The 18842-nt window shown below is 36.4% G+C and overlaps 1 protein-coding gene across 6 annotated transcripts in view; it reads right to left on the bottom strand.

The window, feature by feature from the left end:
* RANBP17 (RAN binding protein 17) overlaps positions 1-18842 on the bottom strand; it is a 322707-nt gene that overhangs the window by 101717 nt on the left and 202148 nt on the right. For 4 of the 6 annotated variants that reach the window (XM_067732877.1, XM_067732875.1, XM_067732872.1 and 1 more), the window contains 3 exons: positions 9686-9745; positions 1634-1707; positions 532-612 (listed from right to left, as the gene is read on the bottom strand). In XM_067732877.1, the coding sequence (XP_067588978.1) occupies positions 532-612; positions 1634-1707; positions 9686-9745 (215 nt within the window). The remainder of the gene's footprint in view (positions 1-531; positions 613-1633; positions 1708-9685; positions 9746-18842) is intronic. The other 2 variants (XM_067732874.1, XM_067732873.1) reach the window with 1 other exon arrangement.

Consider the following 18842-nt stretch of genomic DNA (forward strand, 5'->3'; position numbering starts at 1 on the left):
AGAGGTCAAAAATCTTGTAATTCCCTTTCTATTACTCCTTTGTGCCTCTTAACTAGTGAAAATAATATTTGTTTCAACTGAAGAACACTGAAGAAATACTGATTCTTAGGAATTCAGTTTTTATAAAATAATATTTTTGGAACATTTTGACTTTCTTAAAATTAGTTACATGTTTTTTTAAAACAAGAACGTCCTGACAATTATGAAAAATTACGGATTAAAACATATGTGGTTTGCATACTTTCTTATATATCCATTTATAAGCCTGGATGGGTATAAACATTAACTTTAACTAGTTAGAAATCTATATATCCATATAAATTCAATTGTGACTCTGAATAAAATTTTCACATTATATAGCTAATATAAATCTTTCAAAATTATGCATTTACAGATAAGGCTAAATGAAAGGCTTTTTATTAAAAAAATTTAAAAAACACTTGAAGAATTATAAATAAGGAAAATACCTGGCCAACAGAATGCACTTGTTAGGTTGTTTATGTACATTATCAGATATAGTAAAAAGGATATCCAACAGAAAGGTCATTTAGGAACTGAAGAGTCCTTGAAATGACAGGCTCACATCTTCCCCAGTATTTAAGGTTTGTAACACTAAATATGAAAAAAAAGTTTTTAATTATAATGAAGGTATTTGTTTGTGTAGGGAGAACATGGAAATACACATACACTCATGTCAGTTAAATGACCTAAATCACAAATATCTCATAAAGTGGGTTTAAATATCAATGGAACATTTTCTATTCTTTTCATAGTATATTCAAAATTATATACAAGCAATGAACACTGCTCTCCAAATGGTGTATTATTCTATAAATTTAGTTTTGTAAATTAAAAAGTTGCCTAAATGTTTCAGAGAAGAAACATTAAGTTTGTATCCAAAATAAACATAGTAGGGAGTGACAACAGGAGTTACAAAGGAAGTCAAATAGAGACTCACAGTTACTGCGAAGAAGTGAACCATCAAACTTGTGGTTCCAAAACTCACTTCCTATGATCATGATTGTTTATCTAGCTTTGTTCTCTGCAAGTAAGGCAGTGCTACCTATCTGTTACACAGATGAAGAAAGATGTCAAGTGGAGGCATAGAAGTTTAGGCTAAGTGTACAAAGTTATGTCTATGACCAGAAACTAGTTAATTTTGCTAATATTGTAAGGATAATTTAAGGACAGTTTCCATGAATATGTCTCTGATAGCCATAGGTTTCTACTGGAATCAATGAATGCCCTGTCTGAAGGCAACCAAATCTCTCTCAATGATTCCAATTTGCAATAATCTCTTGAGTTGGTCTTTAAAATTGAGTATTTTCTTTTTAATTAAAAAAGGCAGTCCAATTGAACTGAAGAGTCAAAGTCTGTAAACTTTTCAAAACCATGTTTTGATACTGCATACTGCAGTAGTACGGATACCTTGACAAAGAACATATTTTGGATGGTGAATTTTAAATACGTGAAATTAAGTTTCAGATAAGAACAATGCTACCGTTCTAAGAATTAAAGCATAATTTAAAAAGTCTCTTATTAAAAATTAATATTTCTGGAGAGATTTAAGCACAGTAAAAAGGGCAAAGCAATACAACAACAGAAAAATCAAAGAACCAAAGCAGGAACTCACATTTTCGTCATGAATGTTTCTAGAACATGGTTGTCATCTGTTATTCCTAAGACTTCTGACATACGGGCATATACCTGCATGAAAACATTTAATTGTTAAAAACTTTATCATTAACATATATTTTCAAAAGACTATTCAAATTGAACAAATGTAAAGATTTAATGCATTGTTGCATCCACAGTGATGTAGGGAATGAGTGGGGAGAACAAATTAAGAATTTTAAAAAATTTTTATAATTTAAAAATTTACCCTCCTCTTTCTCTTCCAGGAAGCACCTCCCTTATTTTGAAATACATACATACCCACATAAACCCACATTCACATACTCATTTTATTCCCAGCATACCCCATAACTTTTTTTTTTTCTCAAAGTGGTAATAAGGCACCCCTTTCTCAAAGGCAGGTATATGTACGTAAAGGGCTGGAAAGTGGAGTGCCTCAATAAAAGATTCCAACATTTAAAAAATTTCCATCTCTTCCAGATTTTAGCAAGCCATCAAATAATTCAGGATTATGTTAGGCAGCTATAAAAATAAGGATTTCAAAAATAAGAGGAAGTTAAAGAATTTATAGAAATTCTCCTCAAGTATCTCAATAAGCTCCCCCAAATATACAGATAGGTCTTACTTTCCATGCTGAAACTGAAATCCCAGGCTCAGGGATTCTCTGCTGAATACATCAGGGTCTGGGAATCCACTAAGCTTCCCATTAGGGAGTGATGGTTGCAGAGTTTGGGGTGTAACATTTCAGTTCCAACCTAAGCCGCATTGAGCTTATAAACACATATCCCACTACAAGTGGGAAAATGCCACTGGCAGCCAATTGAATATTCCCTCTAATAGCCTGGCAAAGCTGAGAGGTGGGTTGACACCTTCATACTCCCTGATGCTCTGGTATGATTCCAGGTTATCTCTGCCAGACACCAGCTGTATGGGATTTCTCTTCTCTGATTTGATTCCTTGTGATTGTGTTCTCTTACTCTCTCCTGATCTGACTATTTCCTATGGTACGGCAACTTAGCTTTCACTCCCTCTGCCTTTTGTTCTTCATACGTAAACACTACCTTGATATAATGTCATAGGTTGTGAAGGTGAGATAAAAATCACAGGACACCACAAATCATCCAGAGTTACATGGTGATACAGGGGAGGAAAGCTGTTCATTGCAGAGATCTCATGTTTGGATTTTAAACACTACTCAACCAGAATCTTGTGTTCCAGGCTTTTGACTTAAGTCCTACGACCAGGAGCTCCTCAGGCCAGTAGAGTGAATCAGAGAAAGGGAGAAAGAGAGGGAAAGGAAGGGGCAGGCGAAAGAAGGGGCAGAAGGGTAGAGGGGAGAAGCTGGGGGAGAGAGAAAGAAAGGAAGATTGAGATTCAAATTCCCGTTGCTTCTCCTGCTAACTTCTGAGCCCTAATAGAAAAGCATTTCAATTCCAGTATCTGTGACTTGGCTCATGAGAGTAGGCCTTCATCTCTTGTAAGATCAAAGCTATCACTGTTTTTGGAAGATGTCTGCTGAGAAGAGGGAGCTAGGGAGAAAGAACCTAGGGAAGTTAGTTAACACCAAATCCTCAATCATCAGAAACCTTTAAGCCCATAGAAGGCTCAAAAGAAGAATGGTTGTAAAAAGGGAAGTTTCCCTTATCTCAACATGATCCAAAAGCTCTCTCATGAATGGGAGTAAGTCGGGCCCCTTTGAAAATCTGATATTGATATGACTATGGCACACAAGGCCCTCCACAACTTGGCCCCAACCTACCTCCTCATCTATCATTTCCCTCAACCTGAAGCCACAATGAAATACTCATGAAATACTGAGGCTTCTCATGCAATTACAGATCTCTATGAGTTCATGTGCTGTTCATTTTTCCTGAATCAGCCTTCTTCCTCCTCTTCCCCTGATTCTCGTTCAAAAGTCATCTCTGAAGCCTTCCTTCCATTACCCGGTAGGGTAAGTTGCGCTCTCCTTTACGTTCCTATAGCGTCTGGTCCATTCCTCTAGCATGGTGCTTTTCACATTGTAATTGTTTGGGTGTCCATCTCCCCTCCTACACTGTATTTTTGTAAAATAAAATTTTACACTTTCAAGACTTTTCAAATGCTATTTTTTATGGCAAAGATCAAATTAGTCTAATTTTGATTTTGCCCATGCCACACTGAATAGAAATGTAACAAAAATGTGATTTTAAACATTAAGACATTTAAACATATTAAAAATATTTTTTAAATTGATAGTCCCTGCAAGGAAGTTTTCTGTTGTGTCTCTGGCATTCAAGAAAGAGGGAATCTAAGCAGGCAGATCTGTTGTGCTCTGCTGTCAAAACAGCTTCTCAAAGCATCACATTTGACCCAATACGATACTGGAAAAAACAGTCAACATTGACACATGGCAGTGCTTTAATCCACAATTATCCTTGTAACTTGCACCATTCCTTTTATCATCCATTAGCTTTGATTCCCATTATCCCATCTAGAACTGTGTCAACGCTTTTGTCCCTAGGGATTTCTCTCCACTACTAGGATCTGACAGCCAAGCTTGAGTACTAAACAGGATCATTACCTCTTAAATCCACTTATCTGATCTACTGAATAGTAAATTGAAAAGCTCATTAAGAGCAACAATCTGATTTGTTTTCACGTGTGACAGGGTCATTTAAAATCAAGGTATGATTACTGCATTTCTTTTAAAAGACCATCTCACGTTTTCCAAGGCACCTTATCATTCAGAGAGCATGCAGATAATATGAAAATGTCTTCGAACATTTGAAATGTAGTTATACCATAGATACACATAACTTGGGGGTGAGGACTAATCCGTCCAGTGAGGAAACATCTATAAGATTATTTATCATAAAGCACAAGTCAATGAAAGTTTTCTACAGAAAAAATTCGTACACAATATTTACGGGTTTTCAACATTTTCTAAAAATTCTATCACTTCACCAAAAATAATTTTTATGACAGCAAGAAACTACATCACAATACATACTCATTTTAGGGAAAGACATAGGAGTTGGCGTAGGAATGCAGGAAAAGGAAAAAAGCTCACTTTCAGTTCATAGATTTCTAATCTTTTATTTCATAATCAAGATAATTTGATCATAGTGAAAAATAAGCAAAAATCTAAGAAATAAGAGACTAATGAGCGCATTTGTGTTATCCTTCTCTGAAGGATACAATGAAGTTGAATAAATCGTTATGCTTTTGGTTATGTGTTTCACATAACCTAGTTTTTGCCTGTCAGCCTGTGCCTTCCTCCCTTTCTTCTTCTTCTTTTCTTTTTTTTTAAATATGCCTGCCCTTCTCTGTTAGACTACAAACTCCCTGAGGGTGGAGATGATGCTCTGTCTTTTATCTCCCATGCCTAATACTCAATAAATGTTTGTTAAATGAATAACAAGAATGTAATGTTAAAATGTGTATTTTCGCTGATTCCATTTCATTCATAATTTTGTAACAAAAGGAAAACGACCAGTAAGACGTGTGTTTTTTTTACGAAGAATTTTTTTTCCTGTAAAGATAATATATTCCAAATTCTACTCACTCCGGTGACCACTGGTAAAGTTTTGTTATTTAAAAAGATACAGTTCTTTAAAATTATTATTTTTTAATTGAAGTACAGTTGATTTACAATGTTGTGTTAGTTTCAGGTATACAGCAAAGTGATTCAGTTATACATATCTATCTATCTATGTATATATATATCTATTCTTTTTCAGATTCTTTTCCATTATAGGTTATTACAAGATATTGAATATAGTTCCCTGTGCTGTACAGTAGGTCCTTGTTGTTTATCTATTTTATATATAAAACTATGTAGTTTCAATGCTTAAATATTTCTGGAAGAAGCTCTCCCTGCAGATTCAGTAAGAGGAGCTCTCTCTCCTCCTTTGGATACTCAGAGCATCCACTGTTGCTGGCCTATTAGTGGCACTTCTCATGTAACAGAATATTATCTTGTTGTAGTACTAATTTTCTATGTTTATACGTGTTTCCTCCATTACTTCAAGCACGTGCTGCCTGAGGGCAGGGAAATGTCTATTTCTCTTTACATCTCCAGAAGTACTCAGAAGCTATCTCGATAAACTTAGCAACATACAAAAAGCACAGGTTTTGGTCCCAAAGATAACTGGATTTGAATTCTGCCACTAACTAGGTGTTACTTAAAGTCTCTGAATCTTGGTTTCCTCTCTGAAAAACAGGAATAATAATAAAGCCTACCTTATGGGCCTTCGGGAACATTAAATGATGATACCTAACGCAGAACCTGACATTTAGCAGCTACCCAACAAATGCTGCTTCCCTTCCTACCCCCTTTCATGGACCCTTTCTAATAGGAGGTGCTAGTAATGTCAGCTACTACCTTTCCAAGAGAAAGCTCATTACATAAAAAATAACAGAAGGGTAAGACAGGGCTTGCCTTGAAGACTTTCACACAGAAAAAAGGTTAAAACAAACAAAACCCTAAATTTGTATTAACTTTGAAATCTTGCTAATCATGGTCAGAAATGGCATTTGTTAAAGGCATAAAGCTTCAAAATTTCATGATACAAAACCAAATTCTTTCTACTTCTCAATAGTTACTGTCTTAGAAGGCAGAAAAAGTACCCATTTTAGCCAGTCATCCATCTCTCTGGCTCTTGAAATACAGGAAGTCATTAGAAATGTAAGAAATTATCATCAGTACAGACATAAGAAGGCATGCTCCTAAAAAACTGTCTTAATATGTTTTCTTATCTCTAGTCGTTCTCCTGCGCAGCTTCTTTTAAACTTCAGAAAAGAGTATTTGGATATGTATACAACACTTCAGTGACCCACTTATGTTCTTTAACTTCTAAACTAATCAAGTGACAAATAATGTCTGAGCATATGCAGGTAGTTGAAATGATCTTATATCTGGTTTTTTAAAAAAGAAGCCAGACAAGATAAGAAAACCAGACAAGGGAATACACATACAAACAGCAATAAGGTTTTGAGCTGTAAATTTAATTTAATAAAGAATAAAAGCATGTGCTGTGATAATTTTTTAAATTGCTTTCTTTTTCCAATCCTAATCCTTGGTCTTGGGTATCCGCAGTGTTGTCTCTAACATTCTGGTTATAACTTTGAAGAAACTAATTATGTCAATCCTTAAATTTGAAGTAGATTACAGAACTGGGAAACCCAGAATATTAGTTCCTAAAGGTTGTATGGATATATAATGACAGTCACAGAAATTCAATAACAGCCCTCTATGAAATGTACTCAAAAGCACCGCATGAAACAAATTAAAAAGAACAATGAATCTCTCATTGTGTGCAAATAAGAAAATAAGAGAAAACACTGGTTCTATAGGTTTTCATAAGAGTTGTTATAATGAATTAAGATTTTGGATAATGAATCTTCAGAAAATTACAGTAAGTTAATACCCTTAGGCCTTCTATAGATGTTTAGGATGTTATAACTTCTCAAAGAGCTTTTATAAGCAGGCTCAGCGCAGAAAATTAGCAGTGCTGTGGAAATCAACAACAAAGTATTTTGCCATCAGACGATACACTTTCCTGAACCAATTTAGTGTAAAAAAATTCACATCCAATAATACAAAATTGATACCATAAAAATTTTAAAAACTTAACAATTATGAATTTTTAAGTATTATTTTAATCTATTGAAAGGACTTAAAAATCAAGATTTTTATTTTAATTTTTTGAATTTTATTTAATTTATTTTTTTATACAGCAGGTTCTCATTAGTGATCCATTTTATACATATTAGTGTATACATGTCAATCCCAATCTCCCAATTCATCCCATCACCACCATGACCCGCCCCCCACCACTTTCCCCCCTTGGTGTCAGGATTTTTAACTGAATGTAATTTAGTAAAACAAGACCTGTCACTGGAAAGCATTCAATATAATAAAAGCATTAATGTTCCTTAGGAAAAGAATTTTGGAACGGAGTGTGAACTCACTTATTATGAGTAAGAAATCAATTTCCATATTTTTGTCTTAGGCTTCAAGTGCCCTTGAAGCCAATGCAGTGCTCTCTACATGAGATCCATTAAAGAGAAAGGGAGGGGAGGGAGGAAGAGGAAAGGTGTAAGAGGAAACTAACAGAGCATTTAATGACTGGGATCTAAACAGTTTGGAGCTAAAGATATTGAGCTCTCTCATTAACGTCTGAAGCAGAATAAAAAAAAATGATCGTCACAATTAACTTGTGACCACATCAAGAGAATTAATAGTACAGACATCATTGCTGCATATTAAATACATAAACTTTGTGATAATGAATAGATCCACATTAATCTTGGCTGACTACTTTTTCCATATCATTTAAAATAACATCACAAAATACAGGATCAAAATTAGGTAAAAAAATCTTTTGCTAAAATTTAATTTTAAGACCATAATTTACTTTGGAAACCAAGCAGTAAAAGGTTAGGAATCTGCCTGCCTCATTCAGTGGAATACAGAATGACATCTGATAAAGAAAAGCTGGCTATGGAGATATAAAATAAATATGAATGTTAAGTATTTATTTCAATTAGAATATCTGAACCTACCATCTGTGGTGGCCATCTTGCTAAGGGGACATGTACCTAACAAATCTCTTAAGAGGCGTTCCCAATCTGCTTGAATGAGCTATTGTATAAGAAAACTTGGAGCGACCACTTTGGCCTCACATTTCCTTCGCTCCACATCCTGTGGCACAAAGCATGAACTCAGCAGGCTGGGGTACAGGGCTGCCTGCTGCCTTGTGATAATCCCCTCTCCCAGTAGGGGCCTCCACTGATGCATGGCTAAGAACATGCTTCCTCTTTTGCTTGCACCCCAGTGGGGTTTCCATTCCTCACTTGGGCCCAAATCCAGACTGCTAAGGAAGGGCTCCAGATGCCGCCAGAGATATTTTTGGATTAGTTTCTAAACAATCATTTATTAGAAAGAGGAGTACAGGTACAGTGTGAAAACCAGCAATACTGGTAATTTTGGAGAGATTCTTTCCCTCCTGCCCCGACCAGATCTAAGGTCTAACTACCACCTGTTCAACAGAAGCTGGCTGTTTGCCCCATTTTCCTTCAGGGAGCCACTGACTAAGGATCTCCACCAGCATGAACCTAATGTCTCCCGACAGGCCTTCACTAGCCAAGAGGGACCTGGGTCGAGAGCACCAGTTATTGGTCACAGGATACACAGTCCATAGAAAGACTCCTGTGGTGCAACCAGCTGAAAGCCAACTAGAGAAGACGGGGAGTGTACATTTGTCCTGACACAGCTTTGTTCCCGCTGGCTGCCAATTCACTCCATATCTGGGGCCAAGCTTCTGTTAAACTAGTCTTCTGGGGCTAAAGCCATGGTAAAGTCTTGGGTAAATATATTATCTTTCCAAGCTCATACAATAAGAAGCGAACCATGGCTATGGCACAGGACCACTGGAAGAAGGTGTGATTAATTTTGGTAGGTTTTGAGATCATGGTTTGAAGGGGCATTTCAGGCATTTGATTCATAATTCTTTGCAATAGCAAATTTATAAGATGACATTACATTTTGGAGCAAAGAATTGATGCTGGATGAAGTTTGTGAGAGAGTGATGGTAGAGGTGGGGAACTGGGAAGTAAAAGATTTTGTTTAATCCTTTACACCTCTCAAAGGTGTCTGCCAGAAACGTATTCTGGCACAAGAGATACATGTGCTCTAGATACTGTTCAATAACAGATGCTATTCATTGTAGCCAAATACAACTTTCTGCTTTCAGGTATGAATAACTGGTTAGAATTGGCCACTTCAGAAACGTTATAATCAAGAAACCTAGGCTGCTTTCATACTATGCAATCACACTGAACAGAGGTTTTGCCGTTAATACTATCGAACATTAGCTGACTATAGAACATTTCGTTATAAAACATGCACACTGTAGGATTCCACAGTGCATAAAAAAGGGAATCAAGAAAAATGCACCCCTACACTTATCACTGTGCACGCGCCTATTTTAATAATAAGAGTCTCGGGCTGTGGTGAGACAAGCATAAAGACTGGTGATCCACCACAATAACCAGCAGCTCAACTCACCTGAACTATTTTCCAAGCCTTCTTTGGAACTCTGGACACATCACTCCTCAGGCGTACAACCTACGAAGCACAGAGTTTAGGGACCTGCCACCTGGTGTCGGGGATAAGGGAAGAGCAGAAGTCTTTCCCAACTTCCGATACAGGGAGAAGGTGGCTCAGGATCTTTGTGGTTGTCACTTAAAATATTCATGGGACTTTGATCTTATTCTGGAGGCTAGGATCAGAGGCAGAGTGAAGTGCTGTTCAAAGCCTGGATGTGGTTATATGGATTACAATGGGTTTGCTTCCATGAAATAATTCAAGAAACCAACTACTAAAGGTAGCCCTGAAAAAGAACAAATTATAAATAACACCTAACAGAACTATTTTTAAGAATCTCTTAATACTGCTGTTTCCCATGAGGCACTCTAATTATGCAAATGTGGCAACTGGGGCTAATGATATAAGTAGGCCAAGTCAACTTCTGAAGGGTAAAAGTATATGTTCAATAAATGAAACGCATTTCTGTAGTCACTCAGAAAGTTAAGCAAATCACATTGAGTCTTCCACCACTTACTAACTCTTGCACACACACTCTGCCTCCACCCTGCCTCTCTGAAACACTTCCCATTTCCTACATCCAAAACAACTGCTGTACCTTCCTCCTATGAGCGACTCAACTCTCTATCCCTTTAGGAAGGACAACCTGACAAAAAGAGTAAAGGAATAATGGCCCATGGAATGAAAAAAGGGCTGCCAATGACATTGTGCATATTTTTACTATTCTGTCAAATCTGCTATTTTCATTATATTCTCAAACTTTACTCAAAAACGTTAATCCTATAGTCCTTCGTAGCTTTTACTTTCTGTCTCTCACACTAGCCTAGTTAGTGAAAACTTTAACTTGCCCTAAATGCAAAGGATCAGAGTTCACCTTCTGATGGCCTACTGACGTCTTTCAAACACTAGTATCTTCAAACACTAATAAACACTTCAAACCTTCTCTGAGGAGGCAATATACGCAGCAATAGGCTAGGTACCGCTTCCATCCTAGTCTTCCTACTGAATACTTTTATGTTGAAAATTAGCTACAACGTATGCAAAAGTCTAACTGGTGAACAAAGACAACATGCAGTTGCCCAGGAAGCATAGTCTTCTTTCAATAAGAGACAGAAATGAGCAAGTTGAGTATATATTTTAGATAACTTCAACTAGGAGGAAACACAGAATGCATGTCTAGTGCAATGCACATGGGATACTGAGTGAGACCACTACTTGCTAGCCTAGCACAGTGCTTGGCAGATAACAGACACTTAATAAATATTTTATTTAATAAATTAACTCTATAATTCTAGTAAAATTAGTTAGACTCTAAGAGTCTCAGTTTCTTCATCTGTAAAATGGAAAGAATAATATCACAAAATAGAAGGCAGTCTAGTGAAGTGGTTAAAGATAGATTCTGAAGTCCAAGACTAGTTGGATTCCACCACTTACTAAGTGATTTTGAGCAAACTGCTTACCCTCTACACCTTAGTTTTCTCAAATATAAAATGAGGATGATAGTTGGCCCTAATTTACAGAATCATTGAGAGGATTAAAGCAGTTAACATATGTAAAGCACTTACAACAGTCCTGGTACATGGTAAAATTTCCATAAAGTACTGGCTATTATGGGTTGGCAAAAAAGTTTGTTCAGTTTTTTTCTGTTAAGATGGCTCTAGTAGCACTTAGTTGTCTTTAACTTCATTCAAAACAAGTTTGTTAGATTGTATGTGGCAGCTGTCATATGAGCGTGCATTTAAACAAAAACATCAAAATTGGTGAATTTTTGTGTAGCCACTTTAATATTGAAGATGGAAGAAAAAAAGCAACATTTTCAGCATATTATGCTTTATTATTTCAAGAAAGGTAAAAACACAACTGGAATGCAAAAAAAAGATTTGTGCAGTGTATGCAGAAGGTGCTATGACTGATTGAACGTGTCAAAAGTGGCTTGCGAAGTTTCGTGCTGGAGATTTCTTGCTGGATGATGCTCCACGGTCGGGTAGACCAGTTGAAGTTGACAGCGATCAAATCAAGACATTAACTGAGAACAATCAGCACATGGGAGATAGGTGACATACTCAAAGTATCCAAATCAAGCATTGAAAATCATTTGCACCAGGCTGGTTATGTTCATCGCTTTGATGTTTGGGTTCTACGTAAGTTAAGCGAAAAAAACCTTCCTGACCGTATTTCCTCATGTGATTCTCTACATAAACGTAATGAAAATGTTCCATTTTTAAAACAAATTGTGATGGCAATGAAAAGTGGATACTGTACGATAATGTGGAACGGAAGAGATCGTGGGGCAAGCAAAATGAACCACCACCAACCACACCAAAGGCTGGTCTTCATCCAAAGAAGGTGATGTGTATATGGTGGTGGGATTGGAAAGGAGTCCTCTACTACTGAGCTCCTTCTGGAAAACCAAACGGTTAATTCCAACAAGTACTGCTCCCAGTTAGACCACTTGAAAGCAGCACTCATCGAAAAGCGTCCAGAATTAGTGAACAGAAAACGCATAATCTTCCATCAGGATAACATAAGACCGCATGTTTCTTTGATGACCAGGCAAAAACTGTTACAGCTTGTCTGCGAAGTTCCGATTCATCCGCCACATTCACCAGACACTGCACCTTCAGATTTCCATTTATTTAGGTCTTTACAAAATTCTCTTAATGTAAAACATTTCCATTGCCTGGAAGACTGTAAAAGGCACCTGGAACAGTTCTTTGCTCAAAAAGACCAAAGGTTTTGGGAAGATGGAATTATGAAGTTGCCTGAAAAACGGCAGAAGGTAGTGGAACAAAACAATGAATAGGTTGTTCAATAAAGTTCTTGGTGAAAATGAAAAATGTGTCTTTTATTTTTACTTAAAAACCAAAGGAACCTTTTGGCCAACCCAATATTATTGTCATCAAATGCTGTATTATATACAGCAATGCCAGCACAGTGTCAGGAACACTTGGAAAGTTTTTAGCACACAGTATGCACCAAATAAACATTAGCTATTAGCCATTAGAATATGTGGTCACTAAATGGCCACTACTATTATTAAGTAAGATAGTCAAACATTAGTCTGGCATTAAGATTATGAGGCATGCACCAAGATGACGGTCCCTTTTATTTGTGCTTTATCTGGACTAGATGGTGGAAAGTAAATATTTCTTCTAAGCTGGCATGTGAGTAACTTTAATAGTGGTTAAAGAAGAGTGATTAGAGGGAAGAGAGCCCCAGTGAAAGACTAACTCCTAATCTTCCGTCTTCTACCTATAACTTCTATTTTACAGAGGCGGAACAGTAAATGTGATGGGAAAGGAGACAGGAGGAAAACAGAACGCTATGTGGTAGCAGGTGATGTTTTAGCCCAAGGGCTCTGTACAACCTAAGTTCCTGATTTCAAAGCCCTCATCTTCCTTTTTACAGTCATCACAAGTTCCTGTTTCCTGTCTGCAGGATAAGTTCTCACCTCTGGGTTAAGTAGATGATTTACATCCCTGTGTCCAATAAATTATCAAAGTCTTCCCAATTCAGGTAAACAAGTCCATCCGATTCTCTGAGTTTTCTTTGCTAAATTAAATGCACACAGACAAGGGGTTCCAGAACATCATCATTAGAGTTTTAAGTTATCAAAAAAGTTTTTGTGTGATAGGCCCAGTAAGAACAGAAAGGGGCTGCCTTTCATATATGAATATAATATTTATCTCTGACACTAGACCATGGGTTGAGTTGCTTCTCCTACAGTAGGGTGGATTTTAGCAGATAATCTAGGATGTAGCTCGATTCTCTTGTGACTGCTGGATAGCCAGAACTAGAGGTCCAATCTGTGGTTGTAGTGATGAGATTTTTCCTCGGGAAGTAAAATAGCAAATACGGGGATGAAGCTGTGATGATGGTCTTATCAATCATTACACTTAAAACTGATCATGTCTGGACTCATGTCTAAATACCTACATAGGTAATGTGATACACTGGAAAGCACACTTGGGTTTAGGGTATGATGATTTGGTCGAAAACCCAGGACACTAAACAAGTTTTTAACCTTCCTGAAATCTTTTTTCATGTTCTGCAAAATGAAGATACTCCTACCTACTAAAGAGAATATTGCTGAGAAGACTAAATGAGAAAATGTATAAATAATGCCACAAAGTGGAGTGAAGCACAAAGTAGAAACCCAATACAGGTTAGATTAAGGTTGGAAAGAAACATGACCTCAAGTGCTATTTCCTAGGCATTTCTCAGTCTACATTACCTGGAAATACAGAATTTGTCACTTACAGCATGGATAATGTTTTAATACTCAGTGCCCTGAACTTTAGGAACTTCAGGAATGTTAAGGTTGGAGAGTATTGTGTAAGTAAGGCAGATGCATCTGCTCGGGAGAGTGGTACTACAGCCCATGTCTAAGAAATGCAAATAACCAGAAAAAAAGGACACTTGAGAACTGGGACCAACAAACATGAAAGCATTTCTAATGAGTCACTAAAGCGGGCTAAGAGGCAATATGGAAGGAAGTGGTCATGTACACTTGGAGATAGGAAAGGACAATAAGTGGCTGAAGGCTTAAAATAAAGGGTTAAAACAAAAGTTGAAAACTGCAATTTCTCAGTAAATGTAAAGGCACCAGTGCACTAAGGTATTTCACACATTTCAGCACTGTCTATCCTTTTACAATTTTCCTCGTCAAAAGGTGTGGGAGGTTGTCCATGGAAATGCATTTCCAATTTTGTAATGGGAGTCAATCAGAAAATGTAATCCACGTTGGAGAAAGTCGTTTCAAAGCCAACTTTGCTTAAACACATCTATTCAGTAAAGCAAGGGATACTGGCGCTGGGGAGACACACAGGCTTAAGGGAAAACAAAATCCCAATAAGTAGCCAAATGTGCTTCTATTATTTCAAGATTCCTTCAACAGAAACATTATGGGAAGATAAAAATTAGGAAAACACTGAACTGAACTAATTCAAAGTGTTAAAAAAATATTTTGCATTTATGTTTTATAACCAAGTGCTTTTCCCACATTTGTCCCAAGGCAGCAGATGAAGCGCTATATTCACCACTGCTAATACTAGCAATTGGAACACGCTCTTTGGCAAGGCAGAAATAAGATAATTGTTCAACATAGGCTGGCTTTTCAGAAATACTGGAAGCATTGCCTGTAATTATAGACATCTGTCACTGCTAGCCACTCAGTACTAACCCTGACATCAATATACAACCACAGCACTAAACTGCCTGCAGGCATAGCAATGCAGACCAGATACGCTAGGCAGGCAATCATCTGCTTCATCCAAACTATCTGTCAAGGGCTCCCAACCACAAATAGCTCTTACATTTTGTATCCTTAGGATAATATGTTGATTTATTTTAGATTCTCTAATATTTACAGCCTAGGCCATCTACTAAAATAAAGAAACAAAACTTATGGCTAATGGAGGCAGTTACTGTTCACAGTCATCATAAAAGGTCATAGCTCAACCCTCAAATGTTAAAAATTGATGGCAGCTTTAACCATGTGCTATCATACAGATGTTTCCTTTTGTAGAGGCAATTATTTTCAATAGCAATTCAAAATGGTAACTACAATCTTTCATCAGCAAGTATGTTGCCACATTGATCTAATAGAAATGCTCATATTTTAAAAGCTTTCTTGAGAAGTAAAGGTAAGTTTCAGTGATGAGTACTGAAGAATCCAGATTGTCAGTTTAGGTTTAGCTGTACATATAATACTGTATCTGGAAACATTTTTTTTTTTTTAACGTACACAGATGATGTAATGTCTAAAAACTAGGAAATGATATTGAAGGATAAAATACTTGGTTAATGAATGAGTCAACTGACATATAATCTTGCTGGGTGTAAAGCTTATTGAAATATACATGTACATCTACGTTCATATTTTTAAAAGCCCGAAGACACACTGTAGCTTTAAATGTCACTCTCTTTTTTTTCTTTTTAAGCAGCCAGGGAAGCAAGCTGACAATTATTAGACATTTAGACTAATTAGGAATAAACACTCACAATTATCACAATGTGTTACTGAAAACCCAGATATTTCTTGGTTTGATCACAACAGCTTACGCTGAAGAAAAACTATTAATTACTGACAGACAGTGAGCTTACAAGTGAGCTGCATCTTAAAAACCTCTTTTAAAATACAATTGCTAAATGCCTTACAGTGCTGTAATGTGAGACAGGTTCAAATCTTATTACTTCACTGAAATTAAAACCTAAGTTTTAATACTGTTCAAGTCGAACAATGATTCCACACTTTATTGCTTTTGAAATCCCTTGATGATCATAGGAAAAAATGCCCCCGAGAAAAAAGACTGTTTTCGATAAACAGAAAATACAGTTTGCACTCTTAGCCTCTTTGTCATCACAAAAAAAGGATTTAATGCCAATTCTTTAAAAAAAGGCTTTTTTCCCCCACAAAATGTGCACCTTGTGTGCCATTTGTAAAATCAGTTCACTTTTTTTTATTTATTACTGCAGCGCGGCAAGGCAATAAAGAAGCTACCGATAGCTAATAAATTACGTGCCTTTTAAAACAATTCTCTTGCTACAAAAACATGTAACTACAAAGGTTTACATTTACATGGTACATCACATGAAATGTCTGTATTTGTGTTCTATTAACCATTTTGGCAAATTGTGGACTTTTACCAAATAAGTGATAGAAAAAACATAGTGATTCACAAATGTCGACGTGATATAAAATAAAAGCCTTTCTAGTAAACTACTCTTTTGCTGTTTGCACTTCTAAAAATCCTCCAAAATTTATTTTAAAATATGTTTTGATAAACTATTTTATGCATCAAAAAGGTATTCAAAGATGCTCTAGTCAAGGTTAATTTAAACTTTACTCAGTGAATACAGAGACCTACGAAAATACCCTTTTCCTGCCTAATTTATGTTCCTAGTATCAATCAGTCTTAAAAATCATAGCTCCTAGGAGTTACTTGAGGACAAGTTATAAAAGGCAAGATCACTGGATGTAAGGCAAAAATGCCCTCAATCTGTTCCTTAATATATTTTCTTAAAAAAAGATACAGAAACTTGGTTATTTTTTTAAGAAATACATCAAACAAACATGTCTTGCTAAGTAATAATCTTTCTTTTAAGAGAATATTATCTTCACGTATCCAAAAGAACTGCCGAAAAACCTTACTTTATGAAAGTAAGCTGTTTGTTTTTCTGGTTGGTTTATGTACAGATGAATTTTGAACCGTCTGTACTCTAATTTCAGGGTTAAACTGTTAAATTAATCAGGGTATTTGCTTAATGCTCTCACCCTCTAATCACATGATGAGCATGTATTTATGAGGTAGTGTATTGTCTTTTATTATTAATTTCCTCCATTTCCTGTAATAGCTATTATAGCTGTGGCTTTTTTTTTGTTTGTTTTATACCTACAAAATTTCAACTTTGTTCAATTATGTATGATGAACACTGCTTCAATTTTCAAAGCACAAACAACTTTGATCCATTTGATATTTACTTCAAGATGACGGTCCACCATACAAATGAATAAAAATTCTATATTCTCTAGCATTCCATTTCTCCATTCAGATCTACTTTTTCTCCCTTTCTTTTGAAATCAGCTTGATTATGATGATTAACAATTAGGAATTCATGGAAGATACGTTTTTTGAAAAGTTCAATGAAATAATTTTATTTCATTTTCACAGACTTTTTAGAGGGGAATCATTACCACCATAAATAACTAATGTTCTATAAACCACACATCTTTACAGGCAGAGAACACAGGTATATTTCCTTATCTTCTGTTTCTTTTTAATAGTATCACTCATGTTTATTGAAATCATGACCTTTCCCCACACTGTAGCTGATTTAAAATATAAATTCTTAATTAGCAACCAAGAAAAATAGCTGACAGAACATGAACTTTCTCTATGGCCCTCTTCTCTCCCTCCTATATCTCACTGACAAAATTTTAGTTTAAATCTTTAGCTACTTGAATTATCCCTTTTGGCTGGGAAAGAGCTCATTCAATGTACTGTCTCCCTTAGATCACTAAGACTGTGCAATCAAAGCAGGTAGGGCAGGTAGCATGAACTCCATTTTTTTTTAGATGGGGTTTAGAAGACGGCTCAAGAAGGCTACACAGTGAAATGGCTTGTTCTCCAACTTCCTACTCAACAGTTTCCACTAACTGACAACACTGCTTCCTAGCTACTAGGAAAAAATATGTTTTCATGGATATTTACCATAGAAAATCCAAATTAAACTTTCTACTGGGCGCTATGTTCTTCAATGCACGGAAAACAACCTTGCCTTGTATCTGGCACCTATTTGACAGAGCAGGAGTGGTGGGTGGTTCTTGGTGCCAACTGAGAGGGGTAGAGGAATTCATTTGCTTTACTAATTACCATCCCATCAGGGATGGAACATTTACACTGTCACCAATTTGTTGAACAGTCTGAAGTGTACGGATACTTAGATTTCTTGGTCTTGTTTTGCAATCTTGAATAGGAAAGTGGAAAACACAGAGCTGGACTCTTCTGGTCCGGGAATCCTTCCTGGACTTTCCCAAGATTACATTAGGTGTTCTCCTATACGTTCCCACTGTTGTTCTGCATATCAAATATGGGCCTTACCATATCAAACAATGATGCCTGTCAGCTCTGTGTTCTCCACCTGTCTATGATGGCAGGACTATCTCTCTTTATAATAATAGTCAATATTATGGCCCATTGTTTAGTACATAGTAGGCAATTACATGTATTTGTAATGTCTACATGTTTTTTCCAACACCACCAAGCAGTTCTCAGGGGACACTACTTGGATGTCTCACATCCAATTAAGGGCTCTGTCACACAAGACTGCTCCTAATTTTCAAACACCAATTGAAAGTCCAATAAAAAAGGAAGTAAGAAAGTGCAGGTTGTCACCTGTGCTTCTGACCAACTAGCTACAGATCGAAGATCCAGGGACTTCTTCCTTGGGTTTGATTAATTTGCTAGAGTGGCTCATAGAACTCAAAGAAACACTTTATTTACTACATTACTGGTATATTATGAAAGGATGTAACTCAGGAACATCCAGATGGAAGAGATGCTTAGAGCAAGGTATGTCGGAAGGGGTGCAGATCCTTTTCTAATTTACAATCCTT

Source organism: Pseudorca crassidens, chromosome 3, assembly GCF_039906515.1.
Source record: "Pseudorca crassidens isolate mPseCra1 chromosome 3, mPseCra1.hap1, whole genome shotgun sequence".
NCBI classification, from domain to species: Eukaryota; Metazoa; Chordata; class Mammalia; order Artiodactyla; family Delphinidae; genus Pseudorca; species Pseudorca crassidens.